Source organism: Zalophus californianus, chromosome 5 (genome assembly GCF_009762305.2).
Source record: "Zalophus californianus isolate mZalCal1 chromosome 5, mZalCal1.pri.v2, whole genome shotgun sequence".
Lineage (NCBI taxonomy): Eukaryota > Metazoa > Chordata > Mammalia > Carnivora > Otariidae > Zalophus > Zalophus californianus.
Genome location: NC_045599.1, coordinates 11,393,679 through 11,412,963, shown reverse-complemented (window position 1 = coordinate 11,412,963; position 19,285 = coordinate 11,393,679). Strand labels below are relative to the sequence as shown.

The following is a 19,285-nucleotide window of genomic DNA, read 5'->3' as shown; positions in this document are numbered from 1 at the left end:
AATGAGGGGGGGAGGGCCAGAGGGAGAAGCAGACTCCCTGCTGAGCAGGAAGCCTGATGTGGGACTCGATCCCAGGACTCCAGGATCATGACCTGAGCCAAAGGCAATCACTTAACCAACTGAGCCACCCAGGCGCCCTAAGTTTCCCGTGTTTATGAGAAAAATCAATGTCTGCAATGTCATGCTTGGTCCTACTGTGCAATGGTGACCCAGAGCCCATGGAACATCTAAAATGATGGGCAACTATGCTTCCGCTTTTGACGGTATCCGTGCCAAGGATTTCATCAAGAGTTACCTATATTTAGGGTCTAAGCAAGCTGAGAATGTTTATCAGTGATCCAATGTGGCATCTATGATTTCCTAGATGTTTTAACCCTCAAGGGACCTTAAATGCCTACTCAATTTAAAGAACTGAAAAGTGCAGACTATGCCTTAGATTATAGGGCCTTAGTCAACCTGATTCATCTGTGCGGAACCCAAAGTGGGCTGGTCTGCGGTGTGCAAGGGGTATGAAAATGAAAATCGCCCTTCCTGCAGCTTCTGTTTCATTTCCCAAGGATTATACTATCCTGGGTAATTACTGCTTCTGGCACTGGGGGAGTCAGCTGCAGACCACATAATGGATTGGAAAGTATTCAAAACAATTCAGCAGGTGTAGTCTGTTTCTCTTTCTCTTCAATATTAGCGAACCCACGCTGGACTATCCACTGTTCCCTGAATGCGCTTGTGCTTTGTGTCTTACATCTGCTTGTGCAGTTCACTTGCGTAGAACTTCCCCCGCTTCAAATCTTACTTCTGTGCCTAATTCTGATTTTAACTTTTCCTTAAAGCCTGTCTAAACCATTCAGGGTACTCTCCCTCATGAGAGCACTCACAGCGAACTTCCACTATTACAGCCCTACTGGCTACTGTATTATAAATGTGCATATGACAACCTTTCGTGATTGTAATGTGCCTGAAAATAAGATGCTTTTTGGTTTTTATTTGGTACCCACACATAATATTTAGTACATTTTCTTATATATAATCAGTAATTCATTATATATTGAATGAACTTTTTAAATGTGACTTGCAAGATATTTAATGTGGCAAAGCAACATAAATCTTAAATTTTTATATGGTGGAAGATGAAGATATTTACAACATATGTGTGGCTTTAATACCCAGTGTGTATGAAGAACTCATTTCAGTTGGAGAAAAAAAACCTGAAAAATGAGCAAAAATATTAAAACGCAATTCATAAAAGAAAAAAGGTGGGTGGGGGATGGGTTGAAGTGACGATGATTGAAGGAAAGCACTTGTGATGAGCACCAGGGGATGTATGGAATTGTTGAATCGGTTTTGTACACCTGAAACGAACATACCACTGTTAACTATACTGGAATTCAAATTTTAAAACAATTTATAATAACATGCCTAATAAAGCACAAAAAGTGCAGAACCCCATTACTTACCCAAATAAATATGAGATGCTATTTGTCACCTACCACAGTAGCAGTCGTAGAAAGCACGGTGACTGTCAATATTGGCAAATTTGTGGGGAAATAAGTACTGTCATATTCTTGGTGCATGAAATATGAATGGACGGTACATCTTCAAGGGGCAGTTAGGCCAAACCTATCGAAAACCTTGAAACAACTTTTATTTGTACCTTCCATTTGTTGACTCACATACTAAGTGCCTATTATGCCCTCCCTCAGCTTTGATATAAGACAAGATCCCTATTCTCTGCACTTTTGCTCTAATTAGGCAGGTTTTTAGATTTAAACTGCAATCTTGAATGTTTTTAACTTGAATTTTTAGAAATAATGGAAAGTAAAAAGATTTGGTACCAGATACTAGATGTACCTCTGTTTTCTTACCTAAAGTTAATGAAAAACAAAACATGTATGTTCGAGCAAGTTATGAGAGCCCTTATAGATCCGCAGTTCCTTCTCTGTCCTCACGGCGGATACACATGAAGCATGTGGCCATCGCCATAAAGAAGGCCCTATCGTTCTGAGATGGCTCTATTCCTTACACAGCTGTCTTCCTGTCTTCCTCCTGCCTCTTCCAACTATTTACTGTTTGTTCTACTACCTAGATCTTTAAAGCTTATCTTTTTCCTCATCCCCACCCCTAGTCACGCTAAATCTTCTCTCAGTCAATGGCAAATCTGTTCCTTCCAGTCGTTGGGACTCTTTAAAAAAAAAAAAAAAAGATTTTATTTGAGACAGTGAGCGAGAGAGAGAGAGAGAACACGAGGGGTGGGGTGGGGGGGCAAAGGGGGAGGGAGAAGCAGACGCCCCCATGAGCTGGGAGCTAGACGCGTGGCTGGAGGCTCTATCCTGGGACTGCAGGATCATGACCTGAGCCCCCACCCCACCCCCCAGGCGCCCCATCGTGACTCATTCTGGATCCCTAGCAGCCCACTTCCAAATCTGCAAATCCTGACACCTTTACCTTCAAAACTTGTTACGTAAGCGACCATTTCTCCTCTCTTCTGCCCCTACTCTGGCCAAAGCCACTGTTATCTCACTCAGATTGCTGTTTAATAGCCAACTAATTGGCTTCCCTTGATCAGCTTGCTCCCTGGCCAAAATCCCTCAATGGCTTCCATTGTTCTGTGAGGGCCTGTTTGATTTGTAGTCCCTACTTCCACGCCCTGCAGCCCACATCCACATTCATCAAGCACTTAGTATTTCCTACAAGGGCTTTTGCATTTAACTGTTTACTTGTAAACCTCCCTCCCAACCCCCGCCACCCAGACAGCTACAAGTCTCACTAACTTCCTTCAGTCCCTGCTGAAATACCACTTCATCAGGGAAGTGTTCCCCTGAACTCCCCTAAAATGACAATTCCTCACCACCCTCTCTATCCAGCTTCTCCTGCTGTATTTGTCTCCATTATCTATTTGTGTACATTATATGTCCATTTCTCCCTGCATACTATAATATTTGTTGGGTGTCTACCTTCCTCACGCCCACCCCCACACCTCCTAAGAGGATAAGCCCTGTAAGGGCAGAGACTTCAATTTGTGAAGAGTTCTTGGCATATAGCACATGCTTTTTTTAAAAATGTGTTGAAGGGATGGATAGACCATTACTTCCAAACCTTTAGTAACTCTTGTTCCCTGCTGCGGATATCGACCCTATCTCAGTGTCTGAAAATGTGATAATCATTCCCTGGGCAATGCCAAGTACTGTGGAAATACGACTTCCCTGATCTAGGTATTCTACTTACGTTAATAGAGCCTGCAATGTCAATTATTTTCCTCTTCTTCTAATTTCTTCTTCCTCTTCCTCCCCCTCCCCTTCTCCTCCTCCTTTTCAGCCGTGTATCTGTTCTGGGAAGAATTCAGGTGTCCTTTGCACAGAAACAAAAAGCAATTGAGAGAAGTCTGCTGGATTTGAACTCACTACCCCAGGATCCCTAAAGAAAACCTAGCTAGCAGTCAAATTACTCTAGCCAATCACCTCTGTTTTTCCTAACTTTGTCATTCATGCATATACAAGGCACAGTGTCTGGGGCACTGAGGGGGATATAAAAAAATATAAGCAGAGCCTGTCCTAAATGTTGTGTGTGTCACGTTACGATTCACATAAGCAACAGCATTACATGCTCTGACGTAGTAAGTGCCCTATGAAGGATACTGATTATCGCCCCTTTTCAGGGCGAGATAAGCTACCTCACTTGAGAGAAAAGCATTTGAGCTAAGACTTAAGATTTGGATATATGGAAATGGCCTTCTAGAGTCTAGTCACAAGGAAAAGCTTAAGCAAAAGAATGGATTGGGTAAACACAAGAGATGGTCACTAATTCCATTTCACTGGAAGATAATACTTGTTTAAAAAAAAAAAAAGAATGGCAAAAGGTGGAAAACTTTGAATGCCAGACTGACAAACCTTGTGTATTAGAAATAAGAGTTACTGAGAATACCTGACTAGGAAATGACATCATTAGTTGTTGCCTTAGGATAATGAATCTAGTGGCTGTGAATAAAGGATTCACCCCAAGGTGGCGGCAGCGGGGGGGTGGGGGTGGGGGGGTTGTTGCTGGAACCAAGGAATCCAGTTTAGGAGGTCTACAATAATCTATCCAAAATAGACGCTTGAGCATGTGTAGTAGCAATAGGAATAGAAAAGCAGGAAATCATGAAGGATACAGAGGTACAAAAATTGGCATTTGGTAGAAGGGTTTGAGAATGAAGCAAGGAAAGGGGTAGACCATGGTGGATGTGGTTTTTGAGCCTAGGTAGCCTAGCTGCAGAAATAGAAACTCCAGGAGTTGAAAAGCACACTTGAAAGGAGTTTCAAATATGTTGCATTTTAGGTGCCAAACCAAGTTAAATAGAACTTGCTCTCCGTGTATAAAATTAGGGAGAAGTGGGAGGCATCCATATAGAAATGACCAATGAAACTGTGTTTGTGAGAAGATGTAGAGAAGAGAGGCAATGAATATGAATGTGTGAATACGGCTATATTAGGATTCTTGAAGCCTTTGAAGGTCAAGAAGAGCCAGTGAAAGTAGATTAGGATAGCTAAAATGAAGTAATTCAGGGACTCAACAGAAAACATAAGAATAAAAAAAATTTTCGAGTAAACAAAAAGTGTACAAAGTACTCTGTCCCAGAATGCTTCAGTTAACCACCTCTCAGCAACCTATATCACAAAAGTTTGGCTTCTGAGGCGCTTTCTACCTCTTTTTGAACAATGGTGATTGAACTGTCATATTTACTCCCTAACATTATTAGAATATTTACAGTGTAATCAGTTTAAAACAGGGATGTTTAAAATAATACTTCAGGTGGCACAAGTAAACGTAAATATGTAGACACATACATTGAAGCAAAATGGGGGTGGGGGAGTGGGGAAAGACCGGTCTTTGAGAAATTTAGGCCTTCAATAACCTTGAATCCGAATTATTCCCTGGGTCCGTTTATAATGAGACAGAATGAATCTATACTTGCATTTCTTCTGTCCCTCACGCTTACTTTCATTCATACTCACTTCGTGTCCTTCACAAAGCGTGCTGAGTACCCTGCACAGCATAGAAACATGTTTCCCTAACCAGTAGGCTCTTTCAAGTGCACGCCTCGATTTGATTTTAATAGCCTCCTTAGAACCCTTTAACTTACTGCTTTAGGAGCCATTAATGATACATCCGGTCTCTGCACCGAATACATTATCTTAAAGGAAATGTTTGATTTTAAAACCGAAGAGGGGGTCCCTGGCCTCCCACCATCTCCCTCGTCTTGCTCGAGACGGGAGTGTCCTTTGTGAAAATTGTATTTTCAGTACAGTACATTTAGATGTTTTTTTCAAGAAAGACTTCCACTGTTTTTTCCTCCACCTAGCCTGGAGCATGTTCTGGATACTTTCAGTCGACGACATAGGAGCTCTCCAGCTAGGGAGCGGACGCCCTCGTCAACCCTCGCCAGCAATTCCCCAGTTCCCACTTCTATTCGGAAGGGAGGGCCCCTCCCCCCCCTCAGCGCTCCCCCCCCCAAGCCCAGCAGTCTCCTGACCCCCTGCGGTCTGCGTCCCCGCCTCGCGGACCCGCGCGGCGGAGAGGAGCCTCCCAGGGCGGCAGCGACGGGGGGGTGGAGGGGGGCGCGGAGCCGAGGGGCCGGGAAGGGCGGACACAACGCGGCGCGCCGAGGTGGGCGGGGGACGGCGCGAAGCCCACCGAGGAGGTGGGGACGCGGTGCCGGGGTCCCTGGGAGCATCGCCGTGCCTGGCGGGGGGGGGAGTGGAGGGGCGGGGAGGGGACCCGGGGCGGCGTGCGTGGACCTTGTCCGCCCGTTCCCGCCGCCTCCGCCACGGTCCCCGGGTCGCTCCCCGCCTCTCCCCACCCTCCGAGGGCCGTTGGTACAGTCCCGCCGACTCCGAGAGCTTAAAAAGGCCCGGGGCCGCGGGCCGCAGCCGACTCGGTCCTGATTTGTGCGCGCGGCGAGTTTTCCCGCGAGCCCGGATCCGCCACGCTGCTGGGGGACCGGGGAGGGGTGCCTCTTGATATCTTGGTGGGGGGGCTCTTTAGCTGGCGGTTGAGCGTCTGGGGGTTGTGTGTGTGTGTGTGCGCGCGCGCGCGTGTGTGTGTGTGTGTGTGTGTGCGTGTGTGTGCGCGCGCGCAGCTGTGCAGCCAGCAGCTGAGGTCCCTCGCCCCCAGCTCCCCTGCGCTCAGCGCCAGCACTGCAACCCCGCAGAGAGCCGTGCGCGCCGCCAGCTCCGCGAGGGATGGAGCAGACCGAGGTGCTCAAGCCGCGGACCCTGGAGGATCTGATCCGCATCCTGCACCAGCTCTTCGCCGGCGAGGAGGTCAACGTGGAGGAGGTGCAGGCGGTCCTGGAAGCCTACGAGAGCGACCCCGCCGAGTGGGCGGCGTACGCCAAGTTCGACCAGTACCGGTGAGCGCGCCCTAGCCCTGGCCCCGAGAGCTCGGGCGTAGGTCTCCGACGCCCCGCGGTGCCCACCCTCCTCGCCAGCTTTTTCCCGCACCCCCGCGCTGCGCCTTCTCGCGCTCGAGCCGCGGGGCTGGCGCTCGGCGCTTTGGCCCAAAGGCGGAGCATCCGGGCCTGGCCGGAGACTGCGGAAGGCTCCGGGCGCGGAGGCCACCGCACCGCTGCGAAGTGTTTTGTCCTCTTCTCGCCGGTCCACCCGGACGCTTGCAAACCTCCGCTCCTCTCGGCCTCGGGAGCTGTGCTCTTCCCTCCGGCTTGCTCGCTCGCCTCGGGCGCGGCGGTGCGGGGAGACCACCCCCCCGCCCCTCGCAGTGGCCCCACGCGCTTGGGCTCTCCTCGGCCCGCCGCCCCTGGGGGACGGAGCGTGCTTCCCGGAGAGAACTCCATCAGCCATCCCGAGAAAGGGGCGGCGGTGGAGGACACAGTCCCCCGAGCCAGTTCTCCATCAGTCGGTCGCCCGCGGCCGGGCGCCTGCCAACAGGCATTTTGCCCCGATAAAATAGCTGCTTTCAGCTCATGCTGCCCCTCCCAGGCCCATTTAACTTGCCGGACTGCGGGGGTTATTTCCACCCACTCTCAGGGTTGTGAATTCAAGGACTGCTTCCCTTTCAGCCCCCAGGCAATATGCTTTCTCGAATCCTTAGTTCTGAGGCTCTGGAATGTAAACGGGAGACTGCTGCTTGCCAGATGTGCTGGAGTGAGATGGTCCTTTGAAGCTCTCGCTTCGTGATATAAGTAGAAGTGAATCTCTCTACCGGTCCTCTAGCGCCAGAAGTAAAACCTGATCCCCTCTGAAGGGTGAGGGTTTTCTATTCTGAAAGGCAGCTAGTGATTCAGGCTTTATGGCTAGTTGGGCTGAGGGTAGGCAGAGGAAAATACTTGAAAGATAAGAATAAGCAGAGATTGTTTTCCTTGGGAGCAGTTCCTTTTAGTCACCCTACCTAAACATAGTAAGTGTGTTTGTCGGCAAGGGCTGTTTCCTCTGTATTTTAGGAGTTGAAATACAAAAGCGAAGCCTGCTTAAGATCCCATTTTCCACTTGTACATGGCTCCAGGAAATGCCTTTGGTTCCTATCCTTCTGTGGCTACCAGTAAAGCTAGCAGAGTCCACTTTTTCATTTTGCCGCTAGCTCCAAGTGAGGGCTTATTCTGGGCCAGGTACCTTTCCAGGCACTTTAATACACCCTATTAACTCATTTATCTCATGACAGCTCTGTGAGATAGGTACAATTCTTATCCCTGTTTTACAGACGAGGAATGGTAGGCAATAAAAAGGTTGGATTACCTGCACTGGGTCAGACTTGCATCAGGAAGCCGCTCTGAGAGTCAAATCAGCATCATTATTCCGAGTCCTCACTCAAAACAACCACTAACCTTCCAGCTGATGCCTGGCGCCATGAGTTTGCCCTCAGCCTAGATAGATCATTGACCAAGTGAAATTCACCAACCACGGTAGGCTGGAAGGGCTCTGAATCTTTAGAACAATGGCATTTCCAGGGGCTTTCAGTTCCTCTTGACTGACAGGCTCTGAATCACTTGAAATGCAAGCATTTGTGTTGATCTATTGCACTGGTATCAGGAGGTGCAACTAAGATAATGATGCAGTCCTGGGTGGGCAGCTGGGGCAGTGTGGAGAGAGAGATGTAGGGCAGTGCAGATCATTTTGATAGTATTTTTTTGTATGGCATAGGTGTCCCAGCACTGCGAAGGATTCTGATCTCTGACCTTGGGAAAGCCAGTGCAGACAAACCAAGACAGAATGTTCTAGTGTGAGCCAGATGGTAAAGTGTCCGGAAATAGCCCCAGAGAGGCAAGGGAGGTGACCCCAAGACTTGTAGAGGGAGAAAAAGAGTATCCTGACACCAAAAGTGGAGTTTATTGGGAATTAAAGGCTTTGTGCACAGCCCCTTGAGAGGTCATCAAGGGCTACCGAGTAAAGATGACTGACATCTAAAAAGCACTTACTAATCAACTTTCTCTCTCTGATCCCACTCTGCCAGCACCTGACCTCCTGCCTGGGGAGGAAAAGGGAGGAAGGGGCATTCAGGACATAAATGAACAGATGACCGTGTGATCAAACACTCCCCCAAATATGGGAGAAAGATTGCTTGTCTTAAAATATCTAAGTGAAAGTCATGATTTATATCAAACTTTGCTAATTAGATGGTGTGGATGGTAACTTTTCGACCAAGAGAAACTTTAAAAGTGGGTTTTGGTTTTTGTTTTACTGATGGTGTGCTTGTGGTCGTTTCGATTTGGGATTTTTTTTGTGGCCAGTTACTGGTTTCTCCTGGAAAAGGTTTAGAGTGTTATTTACTTCCCTATGGAGTGTCCTTTGTTGTATACTTAAGTCAATCCCCACCCTATCTGTGGAGGAATTTTCATTATGAGTGCTTCTGAATGTGGTTTGTGTCTGGGTTTTAGCAAGTACTAAGGAGAATTCTAGAAACAGCTATTTAATGAAACCTTGTTTCTTACGTTCTGGTTTAGCTACAGGGAGGAAGGAAAAAAAAACCATTAGCAACATGCTTGCCTAGAGCAGTAATGTACTTTGTAAATACCTCTGTAAGAAACTTATTCTTTTTATCAGTTTGAGGCTGTGGGGAGGAGAATCAAGGAATTTGCTTTTTATCCCCCGTTACCTTTTTTGTGCCATTAATTAAAACAGAGCACTTTTAAACGTGGTGATACAAAATACAAAAAAGACCAAAATGAACTGTGAAAAAATGCCTAGTTTTCACTTGTGCTGGATTTTTCTAATTAGAAAACCACATTTAAAGTTGTTTAGAGGGCGCCTGGGTGGCTCAGTTGGTTAAGCGACTGCCTTCGGCTCAGGTCATGATCCTGGAGTCCTGGGATCGAGTCCCGCATCGGGCTCCCTGCTCAGCGGGGAGTCTGCTTCTCCTTCTGACCCTCTCCCCTCTCGTGCTCTCTATCTCTCATTCTCTCTCTCTCAAATAAATAAATAAAATCTTTAAAAAAAAAAAAAAAAAAAAAAAAAAAAAAAATAAAGTTGTTTAGAGGTAGAAATGTTCACTTTTGTAAGTGAGCCATACTTTGTGACATACTTCTTTTTCCCAATGCATATTTCATCAACCAGATTCAAACTTCTGAATACCTTCCTTTCAGGTATACTAGAAATCTTGTGGATGAAGGAAATGGAAAATTCAATCTAATGATTCTGTGTTGGGGTGAAGGACATGGCAGGTAATACAGTTACTTCATTTGCAGATGCTTAGTCGATGATCTAGTCCAGCCTAAGAAAAGGACAGTACCAGAATGGCCACAGGTCTTGGGAGCATTAACAAATTTCATGTTACAGTTATTTGTTCAAAATGTCCCAACAGAAATTCTCATGGGAATTAACATCAGGGGTTTGGGCATACACCATGTATATCAAAACCAGCCCCCCAAATGAATAGTAAATCAAAGGAGGTAGTAACCGGTTTAACTTAATCTCTCTTTCTCTGTCTGTCTTCTGTGGAGTTAAATGTATATGGAATTTTGCTAAAACTTGACCTTTGTGGTGCTTTGAAGTCTGTAAACAATTGCAGGACCAAAGACCAAAGGGTCCACATTTGGACCCAGAAGAGCAATTCACAAATTCAGAAAATTTCTTGCTACTTCAAGTTAATTGTTTACTGTCTTTGCCTTTTTTAATATATTTTTTTAGTTTTTTATGTAGAGGGCAAGGCGCTTAAACTAATACCAATTCTTTGAAACTTGGCTCCTTAATTTGTCCCTAGTTTATACACTTGTGAGTATTGTTACCTCTGTAAACAGATCCTTCTCGGGCTTTTGAGAATGGTAAAAATAATACTTGCAGACCCGTTTTTGATGGGAGAGAGGAGACCTGAATTTATGAGATTTGGGGGGAGTTAGGTCTATAGAGGATTTCACTCATACAGAATGGCATTGTTTTCATTCATTCTCTCAATATTTTTTGAAATCAGATTATGTCAAGAGTAGGACTAGGCTCTGTGGGTTTAGGAAATGAGTTCTTATGGTTTTATGCATTCAACATAGAAGATAAATGCTAATAACCTACAGGTTCATATGTTTTATTAGCCTAAGTTTACATAAATAAATATTTTCTGCAAACCCAATATACTTTCGTTCTCCCTCCATTGTTGGGAGTTAATCACAGGTGGGGTACTCTAAATCTACAAAATATTAACATGATGGCAGTAAAACGTGTGGGTGTTAACACACATACACATACCTTTTGTCCCCCAAAGCCAGGAGAAAAGAGAAAAGGCCTGGGGGCAAAAAAACCCACTATAAAGTGATCTTACAAGTGTGATGCAGTTACGAGAGATGATTATCTTTATCCTTTCTCAACTTTCTCTGAGGTTTTATAATCGAGTTGTAGCCCAGCTTAATTGAGTTCTTAAAAGCTATGACTTGCAGAAGATAAAAGGTTGCTGGTTTTGTATTTCTGTTATCAAAGTAGTATTCCAACCCGATTTTTAAAAACGCACTGTTCTATACTTCGGTTATGCGTCAGCATTGCACCCCTATATGCACTGATACGAAAGACATAGTATGTTATATGTTGCCCTGAATGCTGTTAATTACCAATTGATGACAATTACAAAGCCAGCTGAAATGGTCTGTGACCTGTCCTCTTGACAGTATGCAGCAGTAGTAAGCTCGGGGCAGAGTGTTATGCGGCTCTGGGTGCTGCTGGACCATCCACTGAGTTTCGTTGTCTTTTTGTGTCTATATATAGCAGTATCCATGATCACACCGACTCCCACTGCTTTCTGAAGATGCTGCAGGGAAATCTAAAGGAGACCTTATTTGCCTGGCCTGACAAAAAATCCAACGAGATGATCAAGAAGTCTGAAAGAATCTTGAGAGAAAACCAGTGTGCTTATATCAACGGTAACTAACATCGAATACCTTTTTCTAAGGGCAAGTGGGAAAAGTCTTGAACTCCCTTCTGAAATACTGCTTACTTGCCCACGTCCAGCAGAATTTGGTTCATGGAGTCATGGTTTCAGATACTTGGAAAATGATCTAAAAGCAGTAGGTTTTGTTTTTTTTTTTTAAGCTTTGCATCTGAGTTAGAATCACTTTATTCAAAATACGTGCACGTAGATGCACTGAAAAGTCATTTCCTGCCAAGTCTGAGGACAGTTAGCATCGAATATGAATTTACAAAAGTAGATTCTTTTATTTTTATTTTTGTTAACGATTTTGTTTTTGAATAATCTCTACACCCAACATGGGGCTCAAACCCACAACCCTGAGGTCAAGAGTCGCACACTGTGTGGACTGAGCCAGCCAGGCGCCCCAAAAGTAGATTCTCTTAATAAGGGAGTGAGGTCAGGCTGGAAATATTAGTCTTTGTGTTAGAAAATGTAAGGAAATGTTCTGGAAATGATTAAGAATGCTGGCTAGTCCCTGTTTTTATAAAATACATAAAGCATACTTCAAAGCGTGTTCACAAGGGAATCTTTATAGAGCACATTATACCAATGATTTATAGATCTCTACCAAGAATTCATTCTTTGTCCTAAATGTGATCTGGAAGAGCCAGATGCTTTTCAGAAGAGGCTGTGATTAACATCTGTATTTCTAAAGGAAATAGTAACTTTCCAAAAGGCCTGTTAAAGGCGGTGGGAGATCATTTTTGATTCCCATTTATAGACGAGATTGCCAACATATAGGAACAATAAATAACTCGTCTGAGGTCACTCAGCTTTTAAGTGCCCGTCAGGATTTGAACTCAAGCCATTTGATTCCAAAGCCCGTACTCTTAATTGGGATGCCATCCCATTGATGTAAAATAAAATTTTACAGAGATTTTTTTCTGGCCATGCAACTTTTTTCTTATATCTTAAAGTCCCATATTAGTTTTGACACTTGGCCTGAATTTGGTCATTAGTTTAAGAATGTAAGCCGCTGACAAAGGTCAGATAGTATGGGAAATTTTCTCCCCCATTCACAAAACACAAAGGCATCCATTTTTCTTATGTGGCGGGAAGCTTTTATTTGAGGGTTGCTGTATATATAAGGCACACCAAATTTCCTAGAACAATTTTGTTGCCTGTATTACTCCCAGTGAAGCCAAAAAGCCTTTCAGAATAATTGCTTTCAGCTAGAGTCCCAGAGTCTTTGTGAAACTAGATTAGGTCTTAAAGAGGAGGTAAGCTTTTTATCCAAAGGTCTTCAGCGCAAAACCTATAGGAGCCAAGCAGGTAAGTGAGTCGTACAGGCCAAGAATAAGGCTGTGGGTCCTGGTGTGTGCAGGCCACACTGTCTAAGGGGGACAGTGATGGCCACTCAGTTCGAGCCACATGGTTCAAATTTCTTTTCCACCGAAGTGGGAAATTCTGATTTTTCTGGGAAATTTTGCCAGTTGGTAAAATATTGGGTGGGATAAGCTAAATATTTCTGTAGACGAATTGCCCGTAAGATCAAAAGCCTCGAGAGTTCAACCTTTGATCTTTACCGATGCAAGAGGAGTGCAGATGGGTACTGATGGTGGGAAGGATGTTTCGAGTACAGGGAAGAATGTGAGGGAAGGGAAGTCACAATCATTACAGAGAATGAAAAGTTCCAGAATGGTCTTGCTAGAGACAAGGGAGAATGGGCTTGGACAGGAGTAGGAAGAGAGTAGAGTGAGATGAAGGCCTGGGGCCTCCCAAACCAGCTGAAAGTAAGAGCTTGCTTTGGTCAGTAGAATTTTATTGGGAGTATCTTGATGGATTCCGTAGCAGTGTGCAACATGGGGTGGAGAAAAAAGAAAGTTGAGACAAGGAGACCAAATTGCATAAAGGCAAATGGTAGACATGCCTGGACCAAACTGGCATCCATAAGTATCACCAAGAAAGGCCCAAGGTTATTGTGAGAGATGGTACACCATGGGCATAAGGAAAGGAGGCAAAGACGGATGGATGGATGGATGAATGGATGGATCGATGGATGGATGGGTGGGATGGATGGATGGATGGATGGATGGATGCTGGGATTATTAATAGTAGATACCAGACAAGAGTTTGAAGGGCTTCTCTAAAGGATGATGACTAGGTTTAGTGGGGTCTGTCTTGAGCACACAAGGATGATGACTAGGATTGTGCGGCATGCATTGGGTAGTGTATGCGCTTGCAATTGGAGAAACAAATAATTTGTGTAAGGGTGGCCATCTCTTAAGAATGTAGAACTTAGGTTCAAATTGTGCTTAGGCCGGTCTGTTATGAGCAGTAAGCTATAGAACCAAAGAGTCTGCGTATCCGAGAATCACGTCCCATTTTGGGAAATGAGGAAAAAGGCTAAAGATCCCAGAAGTTGTGAGTTGTTGGAAGGTGGTCTAACAATAGCTGGGGTAGAACCTCAGTCTTCACCTTCTAGGTTTTGCTTTTGTCTTATATGAGCTCATGGAGCCAGATCATAAAGTATAAATCATAATTCGGTGCCTACCCTAACTATACTAATTAACCCTGAATTACTTCCTTGATTACTCCTCAAACTCTCTCCTAACGAGAAATTTTTTCTCAACATATTTTTGAGTATTTTGTCTTTCCTCTGTTCCCTGCCCCCCCCTTCCTTCCTTCCTTCCTCCCTCTCCCCCAGGGCCCTTAGACTTACTTCAGTGTGAACTGATCAGTCTCTCCGCCAGGGCTCACCTGCCATCCTGGGGTCCTCTCACATCATGCAGGCTTTCCCTGTGCTCCTTCCCATTGCTGATCCCCTTTATTCCTGATCGCTTGTCTGCTTCCTTCTTGGTTCATGCTCTTATTTTGGTGGAAGATATCTTCATTGGCTCTATGAGAAAGAAAGGGTTCATGGAAAGTAAGTTTTTGAGACCTCATATATCTAAAAATCCCTATTCCACGCTTGCAACTTGATTGGTAAGTTAGCCTAATGTGGAATTAGGACCTAGGATCTTCTCTCAGAACTATGAAGGTAATCCCTTGACTTTTCATTTCCAGTCTGTCTTCTTTTTGAAAGCCTGGTGCCATTCTGATTCTTGAATCTTTCTATGTAATTATTTTTTCTTTCTAGAAACTTTGGAATGCTCTCTTTTGGTATCTTTTCCTACCCCCAGCATTACAGTCCTGTACCTTGATTCATGACTCTCATTCATCGTGTTGGGTAGTCTGTGGGTTCTTTCGTTCTGGAAATCTGTGTCCTTCTATTCAAGAAAATATTCTCAAGTTATCTCTTTGGGGTTTTGTTTGGTTTTGGTGTTTTGGTTCTGTTTCTGAACCTCTTATTGCTCAGATATGAAACCTCCTGAACTAGTCATCTGATTTTTTTTTTCTTTCCTATTTTCTATTTTTATTCCTTTGTTCTTTGAGTCTTCTAGCTTTCTCAGTTTTTCTTCTACTTTCTATTCAGGTTTTTGTTTCAGCTATTTCTTTTTGTTTCTGAAAGCTCCTTTGTTCTCTGGTCCTTTTTGTGGTATTGAGCTTCTCTCTCTGCGTATATTAATCATAAAAAATTTTTTAAGTCTTCTCCTGAGCAGTGTCTGTTTCAAGGGTCTGCATTTTGGTGGGGGGTGGGGTGCTCTGGACCCTGTCTTTACTACTAGAGGCCTTGCTCAGTTGTCTGGTGGCCTTGGCTGTATGCTAATACTTGAAAACTGGGGACAAAAAAAAAGTTAACTGGTAGCTCTGAACACATGGATGGTGTGTGTCAACTAGACTTCCCTCTAGGATAATCTGGCAGACATTTCTCCTTGAGGAACAACCAGTAGCGATATCTTGAAGAGCTTTGTTCTAGAGCCGATCAGATTCCCAGAGAAGGTGCTTCGCATCTCCTGTCAGGCCGGGGAGGGGGGTGGAAGGGGGGGAATCCTGTCTGGCAGCATTCTGGCAGCTAGGTGGGGAAGAAAGCAGGGATTGTACCATTCAGTAGGTAAATGATCACTTATGTCACCTGGTAACATCACCTGTTTTTCACCTGGTATCCACCAGTCCTGAGTTCATGTGTTAGACTCTTTGTAGAGTATAGATCTCAGACTTGTACTCAGGGGAATGAGAGAGAAAAGTGGTAAAAGGGATTTGAGCCTCTACTTATAGGCTTTCAACCAGTTCTTGGATTTTTCGCCCCATCTTCATCCTCATTTCCAGAAGCTGCCATCCCTGAGCTGTTGATACGTAGATACAGATATGATATCAAGATGGAAGTCAGGTTAATTTTGGGCTCTCCCCATGGGGAGCTAAAGATTTAGCTTTCCGTCCTTGGCAAAGCTATTCATCTACTTTCAAGCTCTCAAACTTTTATGCTTTTATTGATGTGTTCTATTTTCCCATTGGTGTTGGTTTTTTGGGGGTTCTTTTTTTTTTGGTCTTTGTGGGTTGATGCCTTTTTAAAATTGTTCTAATACAACTGTAGGGGGTTTTTGGGAAAGAGTAGAGGACACATTGCTTACTATCTTTAACTGGAAAGTCCCTTCGAAGTGACTGCTTGTCTGTATCAGATTGATTTATGATCTCAGGTGGTTGGCAAAACTTTTACCGGCACCTGTCAGTCATCTAAGCTCCTTTATCCACTTCTCCTTCTTGGGTATTGTGTAGATTCCATTGGCTTACATCGAGTAGAGAACATTAGCCACACGGAACCTGCTGTGAGCCTTCACTTGTACAGCCCACCGTTTGATACGTGCCATGCCTTTGATCAAAGAACAGGACATAAAAACAAAGTCACCATGACATTCCATAGCAAATTTGGAATCAGGACTCCATTTGTAAGTAGAAGTTCTCTCTCCTAGGATTAAGTGCTTTGTGGGTTGGCAATATGACCCTGTACGCATTGATTTTTTTCTTGTCCCAGATACTATTCGAATGTCTCATGGTAAGTATTCTTGAAATGAAGAATGAGGTGAATTTTAATGTGGAGGAGGGGACCCTTATATCCTAATTCTTTTCTTTAATTTGGGAGAGGTTATTTTCCATTTATATTTTTTTAAAAACATAAATTAGATGCAAAGAATTATGTGTGGAGAAACTTAAAAGTGTATGCTCATTCCTAAAGAAAATGTTTCTTCATTTCTTAGAGAAATAAGAATAAAAACTATTATTTGATGTTAACTGCTTCTGCTCTGACTTAATGTTCACAGGCCTATGAACTAGAACAACACAAATCACTCCCATAGTTAACCTTCCCAAAGTCAAGGCCCTATTCTGATGATATAAATACATCCACCTGTTTTGATTGCCAGGCTGCTTTTTCTTGGAGCAGTGCTACTGTTTAGGCCACAAATCAGTGAGAGTAGACTCTGGTAATGTGTTCCCCCTGGAGGAATAAGTGTTTCCTCCTGAAAATAATCAGGCAGCCAACAGTGATTGGGTATGGCCAGTCTTCTCCTGCTGGTGAAATACATTGGCCATTCAGGGGAATGGTCTGGAATTCATAACAAGAATGTCCAGAAATAGACAATGCCTGAAAACCAGTACTGGAAACTATCCTCACAAATCTTAAGAAAGTACCGCCTTGGAGGGAAGCGAGGGCAGAATTTTCTCAGGTGATTGCCCAGCCTCATTGTCTGCATTCTGATCCCCAAGAGATAGTCTTATCACAGGAACAAAACAACAGGGCTCCCCGGCCAAACCAAGTTTTCATATATGGCTAGAAAAGCAAGGACTCCTTAGGAACCGGCTGAAAGTTCTTGCATAAAGATTCTTACACAACTTTTTGTCTCTTATAGACAGCTTCGGGATCCCTGGAGAACAACTAAGGAGCACCAGATCCTCTAAGGTTTTAGCTTAAGGTCTGCTAAAAGTTTTGCCCTGGACAGGGATGCCTCCAGCAGTTGCTGTCCATAATACACTTTACGAAGCCAATACTTAGATCTCCTGCAAGGCAGATGCTAATTGTCAAGCATTGAGCAAGTGGATAGTACCCCAAGCTACTGCAGAAGAAAAATCACACACTAAAGGAAAAACGGGCTCGTAATTTTAAAGGCCAGTTAAGTGTTGTCCTGGTTTTATCCTCTGAATTCAGTGGAACCATATGGGGGGAATGTCAATGAATGTCAACAATTCAATGAAGATTTTTAGAGCTTTTGGAAACCCTTTGGTCTCTGAATTGTAATTAGCAATAAATAAAAACAAGAAACCACAGACATCAGATGCTTGCCTTGTTACTTGGAGGACTAAATGTAGGGGTCTTTCGTATCCTTTGTATGTTCTTAATATTTGCAGAGACTTTTTTGAATCTATGGATTTTATTTTTTCAGTCTTACTTGACAAATTCCTGTCCGATAAGTAGCAGGATATTGTAGACAGAGAAACTCAAGGCACTTTGCCATTTGGTAATGAAAGGGAGGGCAGAAGATTTTAGGAAAGTACCTGTACCCCTAAACCCAGGTCAAACCAAAAACACAAACTCATGTCTAATGTGTCCAGTGGTCCTAGTCAAAGACTTTGTATAACCACTAAAATTGCCAAATAATTTTAATAAAACTGGATTTGACTACAATTCAAAGTTGTCTTTCTGTTTAACTTGATTGGAATTTCATTTAATTCATACTTTCTTAGATTTCGATAGGGTGCCAAAAGCACTGCAAAAGATGCTTTTATGAGATAAGGTGTTGAGAGGGCCAAAAAAAAAAAAAAAAAGCATTCAAAGCAGCTTACCTTTTTGTGCTTCACGTATGTTCACTAAATGGCCAGAGATACCAAGTCCCGGGCTTCTGGCCACCGTGTGGTTGGCTAATATGAGCAGTTTTGCCTGAAAATAATGTGTGGGTCTGTGCTTCAATGGGAATTGGTTCCCAGCATTTAAAAATAAGAGATTTCATAGAACAACGTGGAGATTTCTAGCTTCTTGAAAATTTGACGTCCCTGCGTTGCATTTTCATTGATGTCGGCTGGGCTCAGATCTGCCCCTTCCAATGGGGCTACCGCTCCGGTCTGGCCCACCGTCCAGCTTGCTGCTTTGTCCTGTTGATGTTACCTACAAAGACCGCATATGTATTTTGAGTTTGCTGCTCCGACTTCAGGCAGTCATTTTAGGAATACCTGTCATAATCTTGGAATTGATTATTTCCAGAAACTTACTCAGAAAGTAAAGTCCTTTGAAGATGGTTCTATGTAGATCATTGCTTGGTTGTTGACACCATCTTGTAGAATTACTTATATCTTTATGACATCTTTGTTTCCCTCTCATCTTTGAGAAGGATGTTAACCACTTACTGGGTGCTTACTACATGGTAGGCATTGTTACGAGTTGTTTAGAGGTACTAACTTCTGGGAAATTTCTTCATGCATTAGGTCATGTGTTGGTTTTCTACTGCTGCTTTAACACCTTTTACCACAGACTTAGTGGCTTAAAGCAACACAAATTTATTTTCCTGGAGCTCCAGGGGTCAGAAGTCTGTTTCACAGCATCAAAATCAAGATGTCAGCAGGCCTGCATTTCCTTTCTGTGAGTTCTGTGTCGAATCTGGTTTTTTGGGTGTTTTTCTTTTTTTTTTTTTTTTTAAGATTTTGTTTGTTTATTTGACAGTGAGAGAGGGAACACAAGCAGGGGGAGTGGGAGACGGAGAAACAGGCTTCCCGCGGAGCAGGGAGCCTGACATGGGGCTCGATCCCAGGACCCTGGGATCACGACCCGAGCCGAAGGCAGATGCTCAACAACTGAGCTACCCAGGTGCTTTCCCTAGCTTCTAGAGACTGCCCACATTCCTTTCTCGGGATGCCGTTGTCCATCTTCAAGCCAGCAATGGCAGGCCGAGTCCTATATGTTTGCACTCTGAGCTGTTCTTTGCTTCTCTTCGCTCCTTGGAAGGACTCAAGCAACTAGAAATCATCTGTGTTGCTACACTCTACTCTTCTATCTGTAAAGTCTCTTGGCGTGTGAGATAATATATCCATAGGTTCTGGGGGTCAG

The 19,285-nt window shown here is 44.0% G+C and overlaps 1 protein-coding gene across 2 annotated transcripts; it reads left to right on the top strand.

The window, feature by feature from the left end:
* The first annotated feature begins 5,929 nt into the window (after positions 1 to 5,929).
* CDO1 (cysteine dioxygenase type 1) lies at positions 5,930 to 17,872 on the top strand. 2 transcript variants are annotated; one of them, XM_027606622.2, is made up of 5 exons: positions 5,964 to 6,385; positions 9,569 to 9,646; positions 11,172 to 11,326; positions 15,970 to 16,139; positions 17,100 to 17,872. In XM_027606622.2, the coding sequence occupies exons 1-5, from the start codon at positions 6,216 to 6,218 to the stop codon at positions 17,127 to 17,129; spliced, it is 603 nt and encodes a 200-aa protein (XP_027462423.1). In that variant the 5' UTR covers positions 5,964 to 6,215; the 3' UTR covers positions 17,130 to 17,872. The 2 variants fall into 2 exon arrangements, with proteins under 2 accessions (XP_027462425.1, XP_027462423.1); XM_027606624.2 differs by lacking the exon at positions 9,569 to 9,646 and having other exon boundaries at positions 5,930 to 6,385.
* The last annotated feature ends 1,413 nt before the right edge of the window (positions 17,873 to 19,285 follow it).

What these genes read in the sequence shown, in the direction of transcription:
- CDO1 (XM_027606622.2), top strand. Translation starts at nt 6,216, where the DNA reads ATGGAGCAGACCGAGGTGCTCAAGCCGCGGACCCTGGAGGATCTGATC. An exon ending in CCAGTGTGCTTATATCAACG is followed by an intron (nt 11,327 to 15,969) that starts GTAACTAACATC and finishes GGTATTGTGTAG; the next exon opens with ATTCCATTGGCTTACATCGA. An exon ending in TTGGAATCAGGACTCCATTT is followed by an intron (nt 16,140 to 17,099) that starts GTAAGTAGAAGT and finishes TGTCTCTTATAG; the next exon opens with ACAGCTTCGGGATCCCTGGA.